At 42.1% G+C, this 22385-nt stretch overlaps 1 protein-coding gene across 2 annotated transcripts in view; it reads right to left on the bottom strand.

Moving 5' to 3' along the window:
* NADK2 (NAD kinase 2, mitochondrial) overlaps positions 1-22375 on the bottom strand; it is a 32579-nt gene extending 10204 nt beyond the window's left edge. The window contains exons 1-6 of one of the 2 annotated variants that reach the window (XM_042028490.1): positions 21966-22375; positions 6262-6350; positions 5821-5909; positions 4235-4316; positions 2842-2925; positions 456-592 (exon numbers count right to left, since the gene is read on the bottom strand). In XM_042028490.1, the coding sequence (XP_041884424.1) occupies positions 456-592; positions 2842-2925; positions 4235-4316; positions 5821-5909; positions 6262-6350; positions 21966-22313 (829 nt within the window). In that variant the 5' untranslated portion in view covers positions 22314-22375. The remainder of the gene's footprint in view (positions 1-455; positions 593-2841; positions 2926-4234; positions 4317-5820; positions 5910-6261; positions 6351-21965) is intronic. The other variant, XM_042028489.1, reaches the window with a different exon arrangement.
* Positions 22376-22385: the final 10 nt, after the last annotated feature.

Raw genomic sequence — 22385 nt, 5'->3', positions numbered from 1 at the left:
AGACATTTCTGAGGAAGTTCAGAGAATTAGACGTCATACCACAAGGTAGTTAAAGTGGATTAACAAACTGTTCATGTTGACAAGGACTTCTTAGTGAGCAAATGCAGTACTGGACACAGGTTAGGCACAGAACCATGCATCTTCAACGCACCATAAAGAAAAAAGGTGAAAGTGTTCAAGAATTACCTACAGATTCTCACTTCCAATGTCTTCTTTGCTTGCTGGTAGCCCAAGACCAGCTTTTACAACTCTGAATTAACCTAACTTAAAAGTTAGCATGTGTACACACATACACACACATACTCAAGTAGTTACAGTACTTTGATAGTAGTACAGTACTAAGATCAGGTACTTTGACAGAAGGTATTTCAAATACTGAAACTTTCACAAATCTTTATCTTCTATTCCAAGTTATCATCACAAAGTGATTCCAATCTTGTCAGATTTTAACCTACTTTGATCCTGGAATCTTTCATTTATGTGAGCCCTGCTATGTTGCTCTTGGCTTAGCTGCTGTTCATGTAAATCCACAGGGGTTGTGTTAATTCCAGTTCCTTCAAGATACAGTCGGATTCTTTGCCGCCACTGCCACCTAAGAGAGGAGAAAGAAGCCCATATGAGCAGCTGAAATATTAATTACAAAATTAAATAGGATCTGAAAGTCTTCACTTTCAAAGCAGAACATCTTAAGATCAGAAGCTAAATATATTCAAAGTCATATTTCAAGTTTTAGAGTTTCCACTATGACTTCTAAATTTAAAAAGTTAATTGTACTAAATAGTCAACTCTTCACACTTACGAATTTGCTACCTAATGTTTCTTGCATGTGTAAAATGTGCAAAATAAGAGGACACAGGCCACAAGTAGTCTATAAAATTGTATGTAACAACTCTCCTTTTTAGGCATGTGACCCTAACTTGTGAATGAATGACTGATGCAATGCTTTGAGAATAAAGAGCTCTCAAGAATTTATACAGCAGTACGTGCCATACTTTTAAAATCTTTTGTTTGTATTTGTCCAGAAAAGCAGCTCTATGCATCCGTTTATAAATAAGGCCCCAAGTAGCCTCTCATTTTAACAAATGCTCCTGGCCTAGGAATTTAGGGTGTTAAAGAGGAATTCATTTGAAGCAAGAGAAGGATATAAAAGCCATGTTACAACACTCGGATTTTTATACTTTTCCCTAATCAATTCCTTTTTCCTCTTACAACCTAAGAGATGTCATAAAACAAAATAGCAATAGTTTTGACTAAGAAAGCAAATCACAAGTGAGTGTTACAAGCACATCTTTTCCCTGTTCATACTGTTGATATCCATGTGACAGTAACCAGTTTTTCCTGAAATTACATGAGACTTATGCTTTATATGACTACACTGCTAGTTTTTCCTCATTGTCATCTTTATAGAGCCTCATTTACACAACCTATCTGCCCTTAAATTCCAAATACGATTTTAGGTAGTCATGCAGAAAGCATGCAGTGAGTATCACTATACTAGCCTCCTTACAGTGTTCATGGCTAGAACATGTCACATTCCCTACAAAATTAGAAAATGGGACTGTACCTCTATTATACCCCTATTCAGAGAACCTACTACACCACTGACCACCAAGAAAAGAAACACCAGAAGCCCTTCCAGACAAGGATTCAGTTACTCACCTATTTCGAAGTTTGCTTAGGGCCAAACAAAACTAAGAACTGTCAAATCAAACACCTGCTTGTGTCCTTGCTTAAGAATAAAGTTTCTATTATTTCAGAAAAACAATTAGGGAAATCCTTTCTGTTTCACTCTGGTGAGGTTTCAGCTCCATAATGAGCAATAACAGGAGTTCCAGCAACAAAAATATAATTTTGTTTCCAGCAAAACATCAAAACTGCCAAATGTCAAGGGAGTTTATCTGCATAAACACTGAGAGCTTTATTTAAGCAACTTAGAATGATGGAGACTAAAAAGTTTCTGTTTTCTAAATCTTAGAGTACGTGAGTGGAAAGTTCCTGTTCTTTTAGCAACATATTTTTCAACATATTGAAACTCCTTCAGTTATTTATCCTGGCAACTGTACTCATCTCATTTCAGAACTTTTCTATGGCACAAATACAGCTACATTTCAAGCTACAAATTTAATATGCTAGAAGTATAAACAAAAATCAATTGCTATATACTTTCACATGAGTGACTGATTTCTGTTTGATGGTTTGCCATCATAAAAGTATTCTGGAAAGTTATTATATACACAGAACAATGTCCCTTTTTAAGTAGTTATTAAAAACTCTTCCCTAGTCTGTCCTTTAAAAGTCAGCTTGCTTCTTTTTAAATCAAGTAAGATTGTTCTATTTAAGAATATCTGGTACTGAAAACATCAAGCTATATTCAGCATGAAGAGAAGTTCTGCCTTACACTAATCTGTTAACTAAATTTAAGCCACTTTATCTCAATCACCAAAACCCCACAAGCAACACACTGACCATTTCCTAACTGAATGTGTTTCACTAGCTTCTATTCTTATGTATTGTATGTTTTTGAATCCTAAAAAATATGCAAACCAATATACTCCTTACAAGGATGCAGTTCCTTATTTGTCAATTTACTAAATCAGAAGTGAAAATCTATTACTGCAGGTCATACCAGAAGATTTTTTGCTGGAACTAGTTTTATCATTTGTATTCCAATCTCACTCTTGACCACAAACTCATTTTTCAACATTTTAAACATCTACAGAGAATTCACAATCTGAGCCATTAAGATTTTACTAAGCTGCACCTGGTCCTTAGGAATTGCACATGATTAGGTGTTTTCCAATCCCTCTATGTTTTTGAAAACCAAAGATCAGTGAATCCTACCTGAACTCACCACGATAAAGCTTCTGTAGAGCTTCAGGAAATGAATGTGTATATCTCACAGGCAAGCACAAGTGACCCTCTGATCTGGTAGCAAAAAATGACAATGAAAGTGACAGTATTACTGTTCAGATTTGGTACCTTTGGAAAACAAAACAAAACAAAGTAGGTCTCCCTTTGTGTTACATCTAGCTATGCTAGACTTTTGAGACCTTTATGAATCTGTACTATTCTTGCACAGTAGCACATCAGCAACCATACACTGCTTTCAGCTCCTGAAGTCTGTGGGTCTGAGACAGGATATTTCTCCCACACTTCCCCTAAAAACTGTCTGTTCAGCTAGTAATCCTGCAGGAATACGTAAATACTAATATAGTTCCTGTCACCATTCTTGGAAAGCTATTTGAGCTTAATAAACCTGGCAGGTGAGAAAATTTCCTCCATTTACAAACAAGTTAGCAACACAAACAGCTAAGCAACATGCCTAAGATGAAAAGAATCTCATGTCAAAACCAGAAGACTAAACACTGCTCCCTTCCTTGAGTAATATGTGACAATTTAAAGGTACTTGTTATTTGAACCCTGCTAGTCAGGCTTGATAATACAGAATAGCTACTCAGAGCATTTGAAAAGTTTTGGAAGAAAAGTAAGGTATGAAAGGAATTAAACCTTTTGACGACCACTTTATGTAGTGGGAATAAACTGTCAGTATCAAAAGCAGAAATCTAAATGTAGACTTCTCAGCAGGCAGAGCCTTGTGAATTCGGAGTTTCATCTGCCATCCATTTGAAGGTTATACCAACCAGGCAGTACTAACACACTGCATCCACTGAGCTGTAAGATTGATATGGGCAGGTGGGTGCAGCTTGTGCAGAGTTTATAATAGGACAACTAAGTGCCAACAATTGGCTCAGGAGACTGTGTTTTCTGAGGTATCACATGGTTTACACGAAGAAACCACAGCAAACTTCATCTGAGGCTCTACTGGATCCACCCTCTTCACAAAGAAATTATGTTTCTGTGTGTTCAGGCACCACACTTAGCTGCTTTTATGAAGTCCTGCTTCCTGTCTAAGTTCTATACTGCCATCCCTAGCCTCAAATTTCTGGTTAGTAATTCAACTTAGCTAGCTGCAAGTGCTGTTACACTGGTGTGAGAACAGTTATGGCAGTGTAACAGTTATGCTTACCCAATACTAAATGTGCTCTCAGATGAGACAGGATAACTTGTTGTGGAAACTTTTCTGAAAAAACAACAGGTTGCCTTGGTATCTACAACCCACCAAAACAGACATTTATGCTGCCAAATGCTACAGGTATGCCTCATGTACCATGGAAACAGATGCACAGTGTGCCTAATATTAAATAAAGCTTTGCTTTCCCAAGTATGTTTTTACCTTTCAGGATCAGTATTTATGCCAATGACTGGTTTAAATTTATCGAAGACCTTACTGGCTGCCAACAACATCGTACCATCACCTACAGAAAAGACAGACCAAAAGTTAGTTTCACTTCACATTCTAGTACCAGAATGTACTCCAGCATTATCATTATGTGCTTTTATATTAACAACAAATCAGGCAAGCTGGACAAAAATACAATGAGACAAAACTACTGACACCTTTCAAATAGGAGTAGTGACAACTGAATTCAAGATGGCAAACATAACTGGAAGAAGTACAACTTATCTGATAGCTATACATGCCCAGGCAATTGAATGTGGCAGAAGCAAGCTTTAAAAGAGATTTATGGAAATTTCTGTACTTTTACCAGCAGGTAAGAGAAATTCTTTAACAAAAGTAAATTTAGAAAGTACTGCTAAACAAAGCCACAGGAGACAGGAAACAAAACCAAATGTTACTGTGAATCACATAAAAACAATGACTTCAGCTTCACCCCAGCTGCCCTCCTAGAAGGCAATTTAAAGGTCTTATTTGGCCCCAAATAGGGATACTTGGAAAAGAAGTCTTAGGTATGTAGAAATCTTGGAAGTAGAAATCTTTAAATGTACTGGCTTCTCCAGATATCGGTATTTTTCCCTGTCTGTTAAACAGAAGACAACTATAACCTCACCCACTCTTTGCACAAAGATATAAGCTCTGAAAAGCACGAAGACATAAGCTCTGAAAACCTCAGATCATGTATCACTTCCCAGCTGCTTCCCTCAACCATAAAAAATTTTGCCACAGACAAACTGGCACTTTAGAGAAGTTCTTTGAAATCTACAAGAGTGTATTAGAATGCTTCAGAAATATATACATAAGCCTTTCTACCCATCCTTCACAGTGACCAGTACCTAAGGGCAAACTCGACTAGTGGGAAGAGAGAAAGCTGTGGTCAAGCCTATTTGCCACAGATGAGTGAGCCCAGCAACACAATGCTGTATTTGCAGCATATCCCAAAAAAACCCACTGAATGAACAGCTGCAATCCAATATTAAAAATAAACAGTCAGGTTAGTTGCTCTGTTGTTCATCTGAAAAACACTTATCAGTGGCACAAGATGCTCAGAAGTTGCAGACTTTTACCTGTACCATCCAACTTGATACGCCAGTCACTGGATTAAGTGTGAAAGCAAGAAAGACAGTTTGAGCAAGGGGACCGTGAGGTAGTACATTGCTCTACACCTCATATCCCAAAAAACGAGTAGTTTTTTAGGGCTACATAAAATCACGACATCAAGCATTTTATCCTCTTTAGTTGAAAACTACAGTAAATTCCACAGTTTATACTGTTTCACACATGCCAAACTTTTCTAGTGGCCATGTACTGGGACTCATTTCCATGGGCTTCAATTTTAGATACTAGAGGTAGTACAAGATGGTCACAACCACTGCATTTTGTCAGATTTTCTGACAATTAGATTAGCAATTTGTTTTCAGAACGTGCATACTTCCAATTGCTTCACAACTGCAAAGTTATTTTTGAGAAACGTATCTATGAAAACATACTGAAGCAAATACTTTCCTCCAATAAAGTCATACCTCCTGCTGATATAACAGCATCTGCCCACCGAACTGTCTCTTCATTATATTCTCGACGCTTAACAAGACGAACTTCTATCCTCTCGTTCCTGTAAAGTTCAGAAAAAGTCTGAATTCTGTCCTGTACTGTTCTTTGTCACAGCCTTCCAAAAAGCTGTCATGCAGCTAAGGAGTAATGACACTCCTATTTGGCTTACAAACACTTGACACACAAATCCCGTACAACTTTCTCATTTATTTTCAAGATGATAATAAAGCATATTAGTCAACTGAACTGAGCCAGTTCACATGATGGTTCTTTCAGGAATGCCTGTTCAACTGCATCACTCTCTTTTCAGTACTCCTGTTTTATTGGTGCTGGTAACAAGGCTTCCTTTTGTTTCACACAATCCATGGATATTTGCACTGTGTCTGAAATCCTCAATAGCCATACATTCTTACCGTAAGCTGTCTACAACATGCTCCACATTTTTTGTGTGAATGCGATGCCGTTCCAGCAGACCAGCATAGTTAGATCCCTTCAAGGCAAGCTGTAAAACACAAATGGTTTTTGTAGAAGTTAATTGCTGGGGTCTCCTCCCCCTGCCATGTAGCCCTGGGAGAGGGGCCCTGGGGGGAGGCACGGTGTTTCCCTGCCCCTGCTCAGCCTCGTTCCCCATTGGTTGTTTTGTGTTCCCCTGCGCAGGCAAGGACCCTCGGGTCCTGTCATTGCCTCAGTTCCTCGGCAGAGCCCCGGCCGTGTGGCTGGAGAAATAAACATCTCTGAAACATCTATCAAGAATCAGTCCATATATATATTCTTTTCCATGGGCCTCATTGTCTGATACACGTGTTGCAGTATCCCCACTGTAACAATTCATCACTACAGTAAGTGCTCTTGAGCAGTGCAAATACAAGCTATAAAAAAGTATGTCTTTTCTCTCAGCAGAGATCCGTTTTTATAAGCACTCCATTAATTACATCTCTATATACATAGCAGTCAGCTTATATTGACTAATTCATTAAATGAATCACATGGCCACAACAGTCAATAATCACAGACTACACAAATATGCAAACAAGCATACTACATTAACTTCCATGCAACTTCCAACATTTTGCTCCTCCTGAATCTGCCAACTGATTTAAACTGTACATAAAGTTACACTAACTGTGCTTCTGCCATGTGCTAAAAGCTCAAGGTTGTGCTGTAGAGAAGACAGAGAACAGAAAAAGCAACAGGAATGACAATTAAGAAAACAGAGCCTGAAATGCCTACAGCATTACCCTTCAAATTGTATTTGAGCTAAAATGGAAGACTGCCAGGTGCTAACAAAGGTGACATTTTCTCTGCATCAAAAAAAAGCTTAAGGACAATTTACCTACTACCTTTGATATCATTCCCTGGATTATATGCCACATTTTTTAAACAAGTTGGTAACAAACAATAACAAGACAAACTGTGCAGGTGCATTCTAGTCTCATCTCTCCTGGAAACTGGAGAATTTGAATATTTAATCTCAACACAATCTTCAGACCATGGAAATATTTTGCAGTTTATACAGATAGACTCTTACGAGCAGGCAGGTGAGACTACTGACTGCAGATTAGTCTTTCAACAAGTTTTGGTGCGAGTAATTCAGTCACCATTTGTTCTTTATCTTATTTAGCAAGGGGGGCCCTCATCTGGGGCTGATACTGCCAAATATGTGTGTGCATGGAGATAAAGAAAGTGAAAGAAAGAGGGTGCAAAGGATGTTAAGCAAAAGAAGTCTATAAATACATTCATAGTGAAAGTGATCCTGCTTTGAGCAGCAGGATCCTCATGCTCCTTCTAGCCTGAATTAACCTACAATTACACTGTCACTGCTTCCTTTTCCCTGAACAGTTAAAACCAATTTATCAGCAGAGAAACAGAACTCCTAGAGTTTGTGTAGAGGAATTCATCTGTGCCAGAAGCTCTAAACAGGCACTTCCAGCAATTTATTCAAGTTCAATGTTTTATACCATTCCAAGAGAAAGTTGTGCCAGACAGCCTCATCTAATCCCATTTTTATAGACTCACATACTACACAACTCCTGAGAGAAGGGAAGAGCACTGTTGGGATATGACTGAAGTCAACCACAATCCAATACCCAGGAAATGCAATCTTTATGCATCTGACACCCATTCACGTCAAGAAATCCAACCATGAGCTAAGCACGTAAGACAGACTGAGCACCGAAGAAGTTACAGAAAAGTATGTACTTGGCTGCTCTGGAACAGCATGGCTGTTCCACTCAGTGTGTTTACAACTGGCAAGCAACTTGCAGGAACAAAATCTTCAGTCATCTTATAGCTGGGATCAGGAAACCACTTCCAACAGACAGGGTGTCTGGATGCATCAAGGCACTAAAAGCAGACAGTGGGAGTAGCTGCCTGCCAGCTATGCAGGATCACACACAGACACAGGCATGTGGATGATCAGGAAACATCCAGACAATTATTGAAGGTTATTTTTACAAAGCTTGCTCGCATTGGTTTACTGGGGTACAGGGTGTTTTGCCCCATTAACTGCCTCACACACTTAAATCTTTTGTTTCTACTCCTGAGCTACAATGCTGTGCACCCTGGACCCCTCTTAGTCGTGCAGAGTCCATGGTGTTGCACTGGGAACTTGAACAGTGCCCCTGTGGGCTTTGAGGAGGGAAAGAGTACACAGGGCTATGCTAGTTACAGCACTGCCCATTGCTGGGTCTGCTGTCAGCCTCTCATGATCCATTTGGATGGGAAAGGAAAAGGTAGAAAGGGAAGAAGGAGGTACTTGCCTCCCTCAGATATCTGCCGCTGAGCACCCCAGGTCTACTTTGCTAGCAGAATTTTCAATTGCACATTCAAAGCATAAATTGATCTTTCTTTACAATAAGAACAAGAAATCCACAACCAAACAATTTCCAAAAAACACTAACTGTTACTAAAATCAGGGTTCCTCTAGAAATATCCACTGGAAATGAAACAAGCACCTGACCAGCAGACTGCTGCAGCAGCACACATTTTCCAGGCTGCTGTTTCCACAGAAAATAGAAACCACAAACTCCACATTACAATTTTATGTACTTCATTTATTTGGCTAATTTGTCAGCACGCTATCTTTCAACTTGGTGGAAGAGAGCTTTTATCTCAGAACAATAAGAATGTAATAATTCTCTGCATGATCATTTGCAGGTTTTTGAGCCACCAACATCAGTGGTGAGCCTACAGCTAACATTTCCCTGGCATCACCAGGAAGGAGAGGTATGGGTAGTGCCCTTGCTACAGAACAGAGTCTGTTCTGTAACTTCCATTTGCCACAGCTGAGTTAAATTATTTCATCAACAGCTTCAGAAAACAGAAGGGGTCATTCAGCAAATAAACTATCAGTATTCTGACAACTGGATGAACCTTTTCAGCAGCACTCTAGAACAGGCATTGAATGTGTAGATCTCCTCTTTGAATTTAGCTCTAGAACAAGAAAGCAAGTATTACTAAACAACAAGAAAAATGAAAAGTTAGGGCCTTGAGTTTAAATGGCTGTGCTACGTCTAGGGAATTAACAAATTGTCCTGATTTGCAGAAGGCTCCAGAGACTACAACAGTCTGTTCATCTCCAGCCTCATCTCTCTAGTTCAGAGATTAATAACTCGCAAGTTCATTCATCTAAGAACACACAAAGGGGAAGCCTGACTGAGCCTAACCGCAGTCAAGTATTATCCAACAGGAATGCTAATCATCAGCTGCTCTCACTCAACTACTCCAAAGAACCAGAGAAGTGCTCACAGTCCTTGTGGTCAGAGGCCACAGAATCACAGAGTGGTTGAGCTAGAATGGACCTCTGGAAGTCCTCTGGTCCAACCCCAAGCTCAGGCAGGGCCACCTGAAGCCACCTGTCCAGTACCACATCCAGATGGCTTTAGAAGATCTTCACAGATGGAGTCCCTACCACATCTCTGGACAAACTGTGTCAGTGCCCAGTCATCCTCAAAGTGAAAAAGTGTCTCCCAATGTTCAGACAGATACACTCGTATTTCACTGCCTCTGCTCCTGCCTCATATCCAGCACCTGACTGCCACATGAAAACTATGACAAATGCTGCTGCTGGAAAGAGTTTTGCACTTAGGATAAAGTGTAAGACCAAACCGAGACTACCACCTGCTTTTTACTTTAAAAGAGATGAAGGCAAAGATCAGGCAGTCCAATTGCTGTGTGCATGACTACCTCCTTAAGAGCCTTGAAGGAACTTGGGACGTACAGACAACAAAAGGACAGCCTGGGTCCTGAGCCCAATCATCAGACAGGCCCCCAAACCTATGCCAGGTTTGGGTTTTGTCAACTGACTCCTCAAAAAGGCACAGAGGTATTAAACTCTGCATGAAGACAACTTTCAAGCTCTTCTTCCTTTGGAGGAAGCTCTGATTTACAAGTAGGCCTAGTAATCTGACCTCATTACCATGCAAAATGCATGAATATATATACAAGAGCTATTCTATCAAAAAGTGCATTAGCATATGAAAACAAAGACAAATTGGACAAAAATACATTCGGGCACAACTTCAGTAGTAGTCTTAAACCTCACAGCAGAAATGCAATGCAAAGTAGACTTCCAGAAGAGCTTGTGGTGAAAAGCATACTCAGGGGAGTAGAATACTTCCTGTGAATGGAGCTATTTTTCCCTTAGACTGAAGGAGAAAAGATCTAAATCAAATATCTAAGAATAGCTCTTGAATATTCTGGCCTGATCCTTCTTGAAAGAAAGGATAATTTTTCACAAAGCTCCTCTAATAACCACTTAAGCAAGGAACTTTTGCTTGACTGCCTTCCTTCTGTAGTCTCAGCCTGCACCTCTGGCAAGTCCCACCTCATTTGGTTTAAACTGTGGATCTGCTGTCCTTTAGTAATGTTGGCCCTGCAGGAACACTGCTGCACAACAAGGACATGGCTTCTAGACACAAATACAGAAGCAAGATGAAGCCCAGCAACATCAGAGTACCCAATGTTGTCTACATATGTGGATTATGACCCTTGATTTAGACAATGGGAAAAAGAAAGCGACAGCTGAGTCCTATGGCATTGCTAATCTAAGCATTAGGATAAAAGAGTATGTTCTCTCAATACAGCAATATGGATATTGTCTGGAGTGAATCTGTCAACTGAGCACCTTCTGCATCTCATCCTAGTAGAATCACAAAATGATCTGGTTTGAAGGGACCTTAAAGATCATCCAGCTACAGCCACCCTATTCTGGACACCTTCCACTAGACCAGGCTGCCCAGAGTTCTATCCAATCTGGACTTGGACACTTTGAGGGATGGTGCATTCACAAGTTCTCTGGGCAACCTTTGCCAGAGCTTCACCACCTTCACAGTAAATGATTTCTTCCTAACAGCTAAACCATATCCCCTCTTTCAACTTAAAGCCATTCCATTCATCCACCAATACACTCAGAGGGACTCATAAAAGGTCCTTCTTGAGCTTTCTTGTGGAGCCCCTTCAGGCGCTATAAGCTCTCCTCAGAGCCTTCTCTTCTCGAGGCTGAACAGCTCAAACTGTCTTGTCCTCACAGAAGAGGTGCTCCAGCTCCATGAACATCTTTGTGACCCTCCCCTGGACTTGTCCAGTAAGACTAAATGAAACTTTTCAGATGCACTTTGGCCTTCTATGAATACATATATATTCTCATTACTGGGCTTATCCTGAATTTACAGCACTAACCTTCATGCAGCCTTAAACTGCCACTGCACCAGGGGGGAGTTAATGCCTCGGTGTATCAGTCACTTGTTTTATAACTGCTGTTCATTCAGGAGTTAAACTAAATATCTGATGAGAAAGGGGGCACAGGGGGGAAGCTAACAACAACAAAAAGCATAGATCTAGAAACAATTACTCTCTCAAATTTCCACAATGAACTTGCCCACACATGCACCCCATCTGGAAAACAAGAGCAGATCACTGCTTTCCAGTCTACCCAACTTCTACAGAAAGAACCACCATACAATACAAATGGATTTAGGGAGCAACAGCTGAATACAAAAAATATGAATTTTAAGCTAAAGTCAAAAATACTCTGAGCGCTATAGATATAACAATCTGTTTCTAAGAAGAGTACAGCACTTAAGTCCTGTACTTTCAGAAATTGTCTCTTGAGATTTAACCACATGTCCCAAGTATAGCCAAAGTTAGTGTTCAGCTTTGTTCTGTTTAAAAAAAACCTGAGATTTTGACAGGCTTATAGAAAAAATATTTTCCTCAATACATTAAGTTTTGAACTAGAAACAGTTTTGAATATAGGACATGCTTCAAGCCATAAACATGTCTTAGCTTTCCTGACAGAACTTGACTTTGACTCAAAACTTACTTAATTACCAAAGTCTGTCAATCTATATGCAAGTAATTATCCTATGTTCTGGTGTTAACTACTAGTTAAGGTAAAGCTCAATCTGTCATGCTAAAAACAAATGCAATTTTCCTCACAGGTCAGGCACACACTAAACTTTCGGATTTCTAAGGAGCTCAAATGACATATTTGAGCTTTTCTATTTCACGATGTAAAAATAATCCACATATAAGTACACAGGATTAAAGCATGGTTCAGCTTCTGAATCTTAGATAATAAAAGACTGACAACAAAATAGATAAATAAACTGAGCAGCTAGCCATAGCAGAACTTGCCCAATAGATATCTGTAACTTGGAGACACGTTTCAAGTATCCCAGACAAAAGGGTCTGCTAGGGTAGGCACAGCAAGCTTGAACCACAACTCTGAATGGTGTTTCTACCAGCCATCAGCTGGAATTGATGAGAGAGCTGAATTAGATGGTTGTACACAACAGATACCCAGGTTTGGACAGGGCACTAACTTTCATGGTAAGTACAGGACAGCACACCTACCCTCGATGTATAGTAGAAAACAAGTATCATTTGTGAGCTCCAATTGCTGTATTCACAGCAATGACATCAAGTTTGCTGGCAACACCAAGACGTGTGGTGCAGTTGATACACTGGAGGGTGAAGGTGTCAGTCATGGGACCTTGACAGGTTTGAGAGGTGGGTCTGTATAAACCTCATAAAATTGAGCAAGGCCAAATGCACAGTGCTGCACCTGGGCTGGGGGCAAGTCCCACTATCAATATTGGGCTGTGGGACGAAGGGATAGAGAGCAGCTATGGAGAAGGACTGGAAGGTGTTGGTGAATGAACAGCTGGACATGGCTCAGCAATGTGAGCTCACAGCCCAGGAAGATACCCCAGGCTGCACCCAGAATGTCTGGGTGGCAGCAGGGGAGGGAGGGGATTCTCCGCTCTGCTGAGACCCACCTGAAGCACTGCATCCAGCTCTGGGGTCCCTGCACAGGAAGGACAGGGACCTGCTGGAGTGAGTACACAGAAGGGCCACAGGGGTGATCAGAGGGCTGGAGAACCTCTCCTGTGAAGACAGGCTGAGAGAGATCTTTAATATCCCTCCTTTCACAGAAGCTGCTTGACTTCTTAAAAGGGGAAATGTGGTCTCCTAATTGCTTTTGCACTAGAAATAGTAAATGCATCATCTGATCTCATATGGTCTGGCTACAGATAAAGACTCAAGACAGTATTGCCACGACATTTAGAAAAAAAAAGCTTAAGTATTAGAAAAAAAGCTTAAGTATTAGAAAAAAAAATTTAAGTATTTACTGAAAAATCCCAGGCTTATTGAATAATACTGTTTGATAAGTCACTGGCTTAATGTGACATGTCAACCCTGACTGGATGCCAGGTGCCCACCAAAGCTGCTCTATCACACCCCTTCACAATGAGATAGGGAAGAGAAAATATAAGGAAAGGTTCACAAGTTGAGATAAAGACAGGGAGAGATCACTGATCAGTTACCATCAGAGATTAAACACTCAGCTTGGGGAAATGAACTGAACTTACTATGAATCAAAATCAGGGCAGGATAATGAGAAGTAAAACAAATCTTAACAACACCTTCCCTCCATCCCTCCATTTTTCCCAGCTCTCCCTCCTCCCCCTCAGCAGAACACGGACGCGGGCATGGGGGTTACAGTCAGTTCATCTTAAGTTGTTTCTGACACTGCTCAGGTAGAGGAGCCCTTCCCCTGCCCCAGCCTGGGGGCTCTCCCACGGGAGATAATTTTTTAAGGACTCTCCAGCATGAGTCTTTCCCATGGGCTGCAGTTCTCCACAAACTGCTCCAGCACAGGCCCCTCTACAGGGTACAGTCCCTCAGGAAGGCTGCTCCACTGTGCACCCCTTGTGGGCTCACAAGTCCTGCCAGCAAACCTGCTCCAGTGTGGGCTCTTCCCTCCATGGGCCACAGGTCCTGCCAGGAGCCTGCTCCAGCACAGGCTTCCCATGGGGTCACAGCCTCCTTTGATGGCATCCCCCTGCTCCAGTTTGGGGTCCTCCAAGGGCTGCAGGTGAATCTCTATTCCCCCATGGACCTCCAAGGGCTGCAGGGGCACAGCTGCCTCACCAGGGGCTGCAGGGGAATCTCTGCTCTGGTACCTGGAGCACCTCCTGTCCTTCCTCCTTCACTGACCTTGTGTCTGCAGAGCTATTCCTCTCATACATTCACACTCTTCTCCTCTCTGAGAGCAATTACATTTCCACAGTAACATTTCTTCTCTCTTAAATATGTTATCACAGAGATGACACTACCACCTCTGATTGGCTTGACCTGGGTCACTGAGGGTCCATCTTGGATCCATCTAGCATCAGCTGTCAGACATGGGGGAAGCTTCTGGCAGCCTCTTACAGAAGCCACACCTGTAGTCCTCCCCACTACCAAAACCTGGCCACACAAACCCAGTACACTCAATCTTTTGCTAACAACTGCTACCACTGGATTAACCCATTTTGGGACACCTTTAAGAACCTGCAGTCCAGCTCATTCAGACTTGCACAAGTGCTCTGAAACCTTCTCTAAAGTGAACCTTAAAACCAGTCTCAGTGGGCAGCTGCAGGTCCTGAGTGAACTTAAAATGCACTGGCTTCTGACAATTTAATAGCTAAAAAATCCAATCCACAAAGGCAATGCATTGCTTACAGGATGGCTTTGATAATGAGTATTTGCTTTAACTAAAGTAGCAGAGAAACCTAAGCAGGTTCCTGAAACAAACTCTGACTGAGGATGAGAAGTATCAAGGCTCAGGTTTAAGTTTTCCATAAAGCCTTGAACATGAATCAAGTTTGCCATTACAAACTACTGTTGAGTTGCAAGTTATGGCATTAAATCAAGTTCCTCCTCCCTTCCCAGTCTGGATTATTACATATTATACAAGCCTCTTTTAAACCTGCTTTTAAAAAAAATATGCTAGGTTAACCAATGCAGTAAGTCAGTACCTACCACACAAGAACAGCAAGAAGGCTGGACTTACCTGACCAGCACCACTGACTGATTTACTAACTTGCTGTCAGTTGCTCAGAATTTTTCCCAGTATTGTTCCTGGCTACTTGCTTTGTTTCTACCAGTTTGCTGCATCACCCCTCATACTGCAGAAGTCCAGTAGGCTGCTTTAGCTAGGAATATTTTTTTCCTTATATTTTCCTCACTTTTTCTTCAGTAATTTAGACTCGTCACTTTCATTACACAGTCAGGGCAGGCCTTCAAATGCTGCTGTAGACTAATGTACCTTCTGTACACCAATGACTGTGAAGTATAGATACTGTAGCATTTTGTATAACATTACTTCAGTACTAGCTGACTTCACTGGCAACATTATGTTCTGAAGTTTACAGAAATGCTGCTTTAGGGCAAGAGTTTGATGCATACATGAACAAAAGTAAAAATGCCATAAACTGTTTTCTAATTCTTCATCCACCACATTAAAGCACTATTGTCATTTCAATCACATCTGAAGAATACACAATAGTTGCAATTCAAAAGCTAATGAAGAGCAAATTGTTTTGTTAACTATAAACAATGGTAACTGCTTACTGCACTAACAGATTTCTAGAAAACCTGTGCAATCCAGGCAATTCAAACATTCTCATTAATTCAGCACAACATGATGTTGTAAATCACAACTAATGAAGTACTTAAAACCAGTATTAAAGTCACTTCCTAGAAGCAGCCTTCTTCAGCTGTATTCAGCATCAGATGCTTGGTGATATAGTCTCAGAAGTTTAATTTAGGTGAATTACACTGAAATGCTCTATTTGATATAAATGACCGAGTATTCTTGAATGGTGTACTGGAAAAACAAATCTTACTGAAAAAATAATTACTACATACCATTTAATTGTTTCTATCATTTTCCAGATTCCTCTTGGAACAACAACATATGAGGAACTTTTTAAAAAAGCAGATGCAAGTAAAGTTACTTAACACTGATGCAGGTATATCAAATTTCAAAGGTAACGATAAACAAATGCACACCATGCTTGTATAACTTGAAAAGCATTTACACCCATCTCAGTTTCCAGTGGATTAGCTCAAAAATTTTATTTCTCAAAAAAAAGTTTCTTTAGCTTTATAAAATCCTAGTGGAATATAACCTGTGTCTTGAATTCTGTATGCTTCAATTCACTAAACTGAGTTAGTATTTCTCCCTCTTTTCAGGATAAGATACAGAATAGTACAGTCTTAACAGCTTTAAAACACTTTATGTGCTCCCTAAAAGAACATCCACTGAAAAAATTCACATTACCAGGTAAGAAGAGATGGGTAGTTTGAATTCAACAGAACAATGAAAAATTTTGCAGTATCACCTCATTCATTAATTAAGTTTCTATTTAAAGATACTACCTTCAAATATACCCTGTACACCTAGATCCACAAGAGGACACAGGGTTAAATGCCCCAATACTTACTGATTTTCAGAAAAGCAACTTTTTTAAAATTGTCTGCTAAATTATCAGACTTCATTTTAAAATTAGAATTCAGTTGAACTTTGAAGTTTGCATATTACTTTTTCCTTCTGCTACCTTCTTTGCACTTGCAAAAATCCCAGTGTTCTGAAAATATTTGAGTGGCATTTTCTAAATAAGTGCTTGAAAGGATCACGAGCATCAGTATTGAAGTGCAGTCCTCTAAAACAGAAATCGAAGACCAAAATACTTGGCTATTTTCCAAAAGGCTATCTTCAGGTGGTGGTATGAGTGTTACAAGCCTGTAACACTAGTACCTAGGAAAAATAATTTAAAAGTGATACTAAAATGGTATCTTTCATCATTTAATGTAAAAAATAGCAAAGAATTTTTCTGTCATTAAAAACAAAAATCCATCACCTATCAAGTTATGGGTAAAACAGTACATTTCCCACAAGAGGAAATTTTCTAAGAGACATGAAAACTTTAATGCACAGGCTAGCAACAACTGGTGCTGTACACATCCAGAGTAGAAGCTGGAGGTTGGGAAGGTAGTGTTCTGCTACACACACCCCATCTACAGTTCTGTGGGGTTTTTTTGGCACAGCATAGGAGCCCCAGCTGAAGCTCGCCTACCTGCTGGGTAACAATTCTTCCTTCCTTCCTGACCAGCCCTGCTCATGATGTTGTTGGTGCACCATGCACCACCTGTGCGAATTCACACTAGCCTCTTTCAGGGGAGGCAATATCCTGACAACAGGTTACCTCTTCTCTAACCAGAGACAAGTTTCCATTGCGCTGTGTGAACGTCACATCGCTGAGATTACCACCCCTAGCAATTAGCTGCAGTGGTCCAAAAGAGCCAAAAAGTGTTCCCAACCTCCTGTGCTCTCCCTCCCTGCTGCAAATAAAGACACAAAAGCCAGCCACAACAGAATATCAATTCTAGTCCACACTGAATAACTTCCTTCCAATTAAGACCAAGACAAACATAATTTTTCATATGACAAGACATTTTCAGAGATAACTAGAACTGTTTATGAAATTTGTTTGGACAGGTAAATTGTTCATCTTCCCTTACAGCTGTGAGAAGTCATCAGCTTATCACATCTGCACTATCAAACAAAACAAAAACCAGAAGTCAGGAAATTAGCTTTATCTATTACTGGGGTATTATATTCTCTTAGTTTACATAAGGACAACAGCAGAGCTTCTTCTGCATGGATTTACTGAGAATGAAATAAACAGAACATGCAGTAGCCTTCAGCATTAGTTGACCAGATCATGCATTTTTGTAACTAGTCGTATTTAGATGCTAATCCCAGTAAACCACATCAGAAGAACTGCAAATTGCTACCACTTCTGGTAAGCAAAATGTTTGTATCGACTTGGGAGAAAGATTACTATTTTTCATCTAACTTAAAGTTGGCAACTGCAAGTTTTAGAAACTCAACAGTCCCTTTAAATTTCATAAGGGCAAAGAAAAGTATTTCTTGCATGATATGAAGCACAAAATTTACTGATGTAACACTTTTTTTTAAATCGCTGGGTCATTCTGGGACATTTTTGTTTTGTGGTATTAGGAATCCATTTTTATAGGTCTCTAATCTCCCTTCTGAACTAAAGACTCTGAAACCCTCCCCTGTACAACGGCATACACAGCACTTAATTACACTTTTCAGACTAAGTCAGAATTAGAACACTAATTATGATGGTCAGACGTGTTTATGTATGGTTAAGAACAGATTTTAACAATTTATTTATAAGCATGTAAGAGTATCTGCCACAAGGTAGGTAAAAACAACAACCTGGAGCAGGCACGCACAACATGCATGTAGAGAGCCAGTGGAAGATTTCATCTTTCACAGATCTACTAGACACTCCAAAGAGTATCTGCCCTTGCTCTCCATCTCTCCTCCAGATGTTTTGCCCTTCTGCTGTCTAGAGCGCTTCTTCACCTTTCGTATCTCTGTTTGCACAGAGAAAGAATTCTGGAATTGTGACCTTGTAGCTTTGACTTTGAAACATTTCATAGTGTTTGTATAATACGACTCACTTGGTGTCCAAAAGAAAGGCCACAGAAGGGTTTAAGCTACAGATGCCCAGGGCCTTCATGGCTTATTAGGAATGTCAGCCAGTCACCTCCATTACTGATATTCTGCTTCTTGGAGGATACTGTGATTTATACTGTGTATATCACAGATATGATATATGCTACGATCTGTATCATGTATCTCTATATATTGGTGTATACCAATGATTCATCTTCAGCCTCCTTAAATATGGAACAAATCCCATCTCATTAGAATGTGTGCCTAAAGGCACCACCATTTCCGCATTAAGGTACTTACTGCATATTCAGTCTTAATATATAAACACACTGATTGCAACAGCTACGTTCAAGGACTTCTCTCCTGTCTTGGTGATCACGCAGAACTGCTTAAGCCCACAATTCTCATTAATTGTACTTTACTGATATCTGAAGCTTCCAAGCAGAGACATCAGTTGTCTTCTAGAAACCTGCAAACATCTCCTCTGCTCACAACTGGCAGGCAACAAGCCCAGGTATGGCTGCTCAAATCTAAGCCTCCAACATTACCTTGAAAATGAATTTCTGTATTTCAGATAGCCAGCATCTGCACATCTGAAGGTCCGTGACAGAGGATGACAGCACCATACTCCTCCTCTGGCATAGGCTCCCTCACACCACAAGCCTCCTCCAGGATCACCCAAACCTGAGCCCCTGCAATGTAACAATCCTCACCACCAGTACATCTGGGTCAGCCAGTAGCTCTGACCACCAAGGCAGCCAAACCTCTCCTGGGCTCTTTTGCTTTCACTCTTTGCCTGTATCCCAAAACAAGGCTTTCACACAAACTCAACTCCCACCCTGCCTTCTGTGTGGCCCTTCAATGCAACTGAGCTGCAAACCCACAGACAGTGTGTCTGGGCTCATTTCTAAGACCAGCTGCCTTGGAGCAGCTTCCCAAGTCTCCCCAGGAGAAACAGAGACACAGGCAGCATGTAGCGCAGCTAGCACCAGGAAGCAAAATGCATCGTGTTCCCAAGCTGCCCGCAGTGGCACTGTGGGGGAAGGACACTTCGCAGCAATCACTCTGCTACAAAGTGATCTCTGTCCCCACCAGAGAGGGTAAGAGTCTTCTGAACCTTCACATAACATATTCAGTGAGGCTGCCATTAACTCAGTCTGAGCAAAAACGGTCTGAGATCAGAGTCACAGCAGAATGCAAATACACAAGTTTTTACAGGTTAGCTACAAAATGGTAAGAAATGGGCAGCAAGGATAATTTCTTCACTCTCTTATTTTCTGTTTCAAAACCAGAATTCTGGAAGACCTTTCAAATGTGTTCTTGCACAAATCTTTGTATTCCCACCCATACAGGGAGAGCTTAACTCAATATTGCTACACACATAGTTAGGCAAGTTGGGCTTTGTCTACCTGGCGACACCAAGTTTTATTGCTGCAATTCCTCACAAGGCACTATTTTAAGGGGAAAGATAGATTTTAAAAAAGCACCAGTCCTAGAACAGAAATTCTAGAATTGTCACAAATACCAAGAATTACTGTGTACCTGTAAGTTTCTCCAAAAGGACTCTGAGGCATTTCTGCAACTATTACAATCACCGAGTTCACAGTTACTTTTTAAAAAATGCGTATTCAGAGTGATACAGGTTACCAATCATGCAAAATATGCATTCACATGAGAAAAGAAACTGCATCTACCACTACATTCAGTCATGAGCACCTTAAGGATGTGCAATGCTGCTCACTGAGTCACCGCTTGTACACAAGCGGTTAGGGAAAAGCAACCAAACACTGCTTCTCCTGGGTTTAGCTGCACACTGAGGACAACCTCTATACCCAACAACACGAAATGATTCGTCAAGAGAAGCTAAATGGTGAGAAAAAGTCTTACAGATGAGCTGTGAGAGACCCTTCTTTCCCCTCACCAGCGTATGAAAGGAAGTACAGGGACACCTCAGCCAACAGGAACCTACATGAGAATCAACACAGACTGTCATTAAACTTGCTGAACTGTGACTAGAAAGCTATACAAAACGTGTAAAAAATGCCTGGACAGGAATTCCATAGGAGGCAGATGACCAACTGAAGCACACAGACATTGCTGTAGATACTGTACACTTTATCCAAATTCTTTACACAGCATGGCTATGCAGCCATTTGTCGTTGCTATGTAAGTTAAGCACATGTACAAGTTTAATCCAAACATTGCAAACTAACAGAGGCCTAAAATACTTCCAGTTGTAAGAGACTGAAGACCTGACAGACACAAACTAATGTGTGGACAAATTACTGTAATAGACTTATTGAGAATAAAGGCATAATAATATGAGCTCGTGACAGGGACTGTACAGACTGCTGGCAGCCAAAGTAACTCCTTCAGGTACACCCTTCAATCCACCGGTGGCAGATGAACACTGGAAGGAGACAGCCACAGGGTAAAGGGAGAACTGGGTGAAGTCACTGAGCATGATGGTGATGAAGACACAAGACACTGGGTGCACATACCAACTCTCAGAGACGCTTGCTTTCCTTACTATACCTTCATTAATGGACCTTTACCTTAAAGGTTTCTTAGACACTAAAGAAAAAGGCTTTTCTAAGAACTGTAACAAGCAGAGCGTATTTGAGAGAGATTTGGCTGTCCGAACGGAGGAAAATACGTAAGGATGAAGCGAGGATGTGAGGCAAGAAAACGGAGGAAATGCGAATCAGTCCACTCTAAGACTTAGAGGGAATTGTTCGCAACACTGAGCTTTCCTCGGCATGTACTTCTCCAATGTTTATACTACACACTGAAAGAAAAAGCCCGCAGTTTGCTGAGGGCTGCTGAAATCCCTGCGAGGGCAAAACCCAAGCACGCTTACTACACAAATCTCTCGGCAGCCTGCAAGCGATGAATGAAGGGCGGACCAGCGGCGCCGCTCATGCCCCTCTCCCAGGCGGTGCTGCTCGGTGGCTCCATCGGAATCGGGGGATCGGGGGCGCGGGGAGGGACGCGGCGAGAGGGCAGAGCCTCCGGCAGCAGAGGCAGAGCGCGGGGACAGCGGCCGCGACTCCGCTCACCTCCCCGGCCGCCGACTCCGCCCCACCAGGGCCCGGGCAAGCCCCGGGGACACTCGGACACAGCGGCCCGGCGGCCCCAAGGAGCCGGGCATCACCCTGGGAACCCCCCCGAAGCCGGGCACCACCCCGGCCATCCCTCGCCGGAGCCGTGCATCACCCTGGGGACCCCCCCCCGCTGCAGCCCTGGCGGCAACGCCCTCGGTGGCCGGGACCGCCGGCCCCTCCCGCCGCTCACCAGCTGCTTGAGGTCCTCCTCGGAGAGCCCGGCGTAGCGGTACCGCTGCTGCTCGAACTCGTACCGCGTCGTCTTCACCACCACCGCCACTCGCGACGGCCGGAACCCGCCCCCCGCCGCCCCCGATCCGCACGGAGCGGCCCCCGCCACCCCCCGCCCGGGCGCCGCCGCCGCGGAGGGGCTCAGCCCACCGAGGGCGAGTAGGCGCCGGTGGGCGCCGCCGAGCAGCGGCAGCCACGGCGGGGAGGGGGAAGCCGCCGCCCGCTGGCAGAGTAGCGCGGAGCGGCGAGCAGCCGCCCGGCCGACGAGGCGGAGGCGGCCGCAGGGGAAGCCCCACGCGGAGAACATCTCCCGGGCTCTGCGCCGCTCCCCGGGGCGGGCGCAGCGCTGCCGGCGGCGGCTGCGGCCGCTCTGCGGCGG

Source organism: Corvus kubaryi, unplaced genomic scaffold, assembly GCF_017639235.1.
Source record: "Corvus kubaryi isolate FWS band 111438036 unplaced genomic scaffold, C.kubaryi_AGA036_p1.0 37308, whole genome shotgun sequence".
Lineage (NCBI taxonomy): Eukaryota > Metazoa > Chordata > Aves > Passeriformes > Corvidae > Corvus > Corvus kubaryi.
The sequence above is the reverse complement of the archived record's forward strand: the minus strand, read 5'-3'. Positions and strand labels throughout refer to the sequence as shown.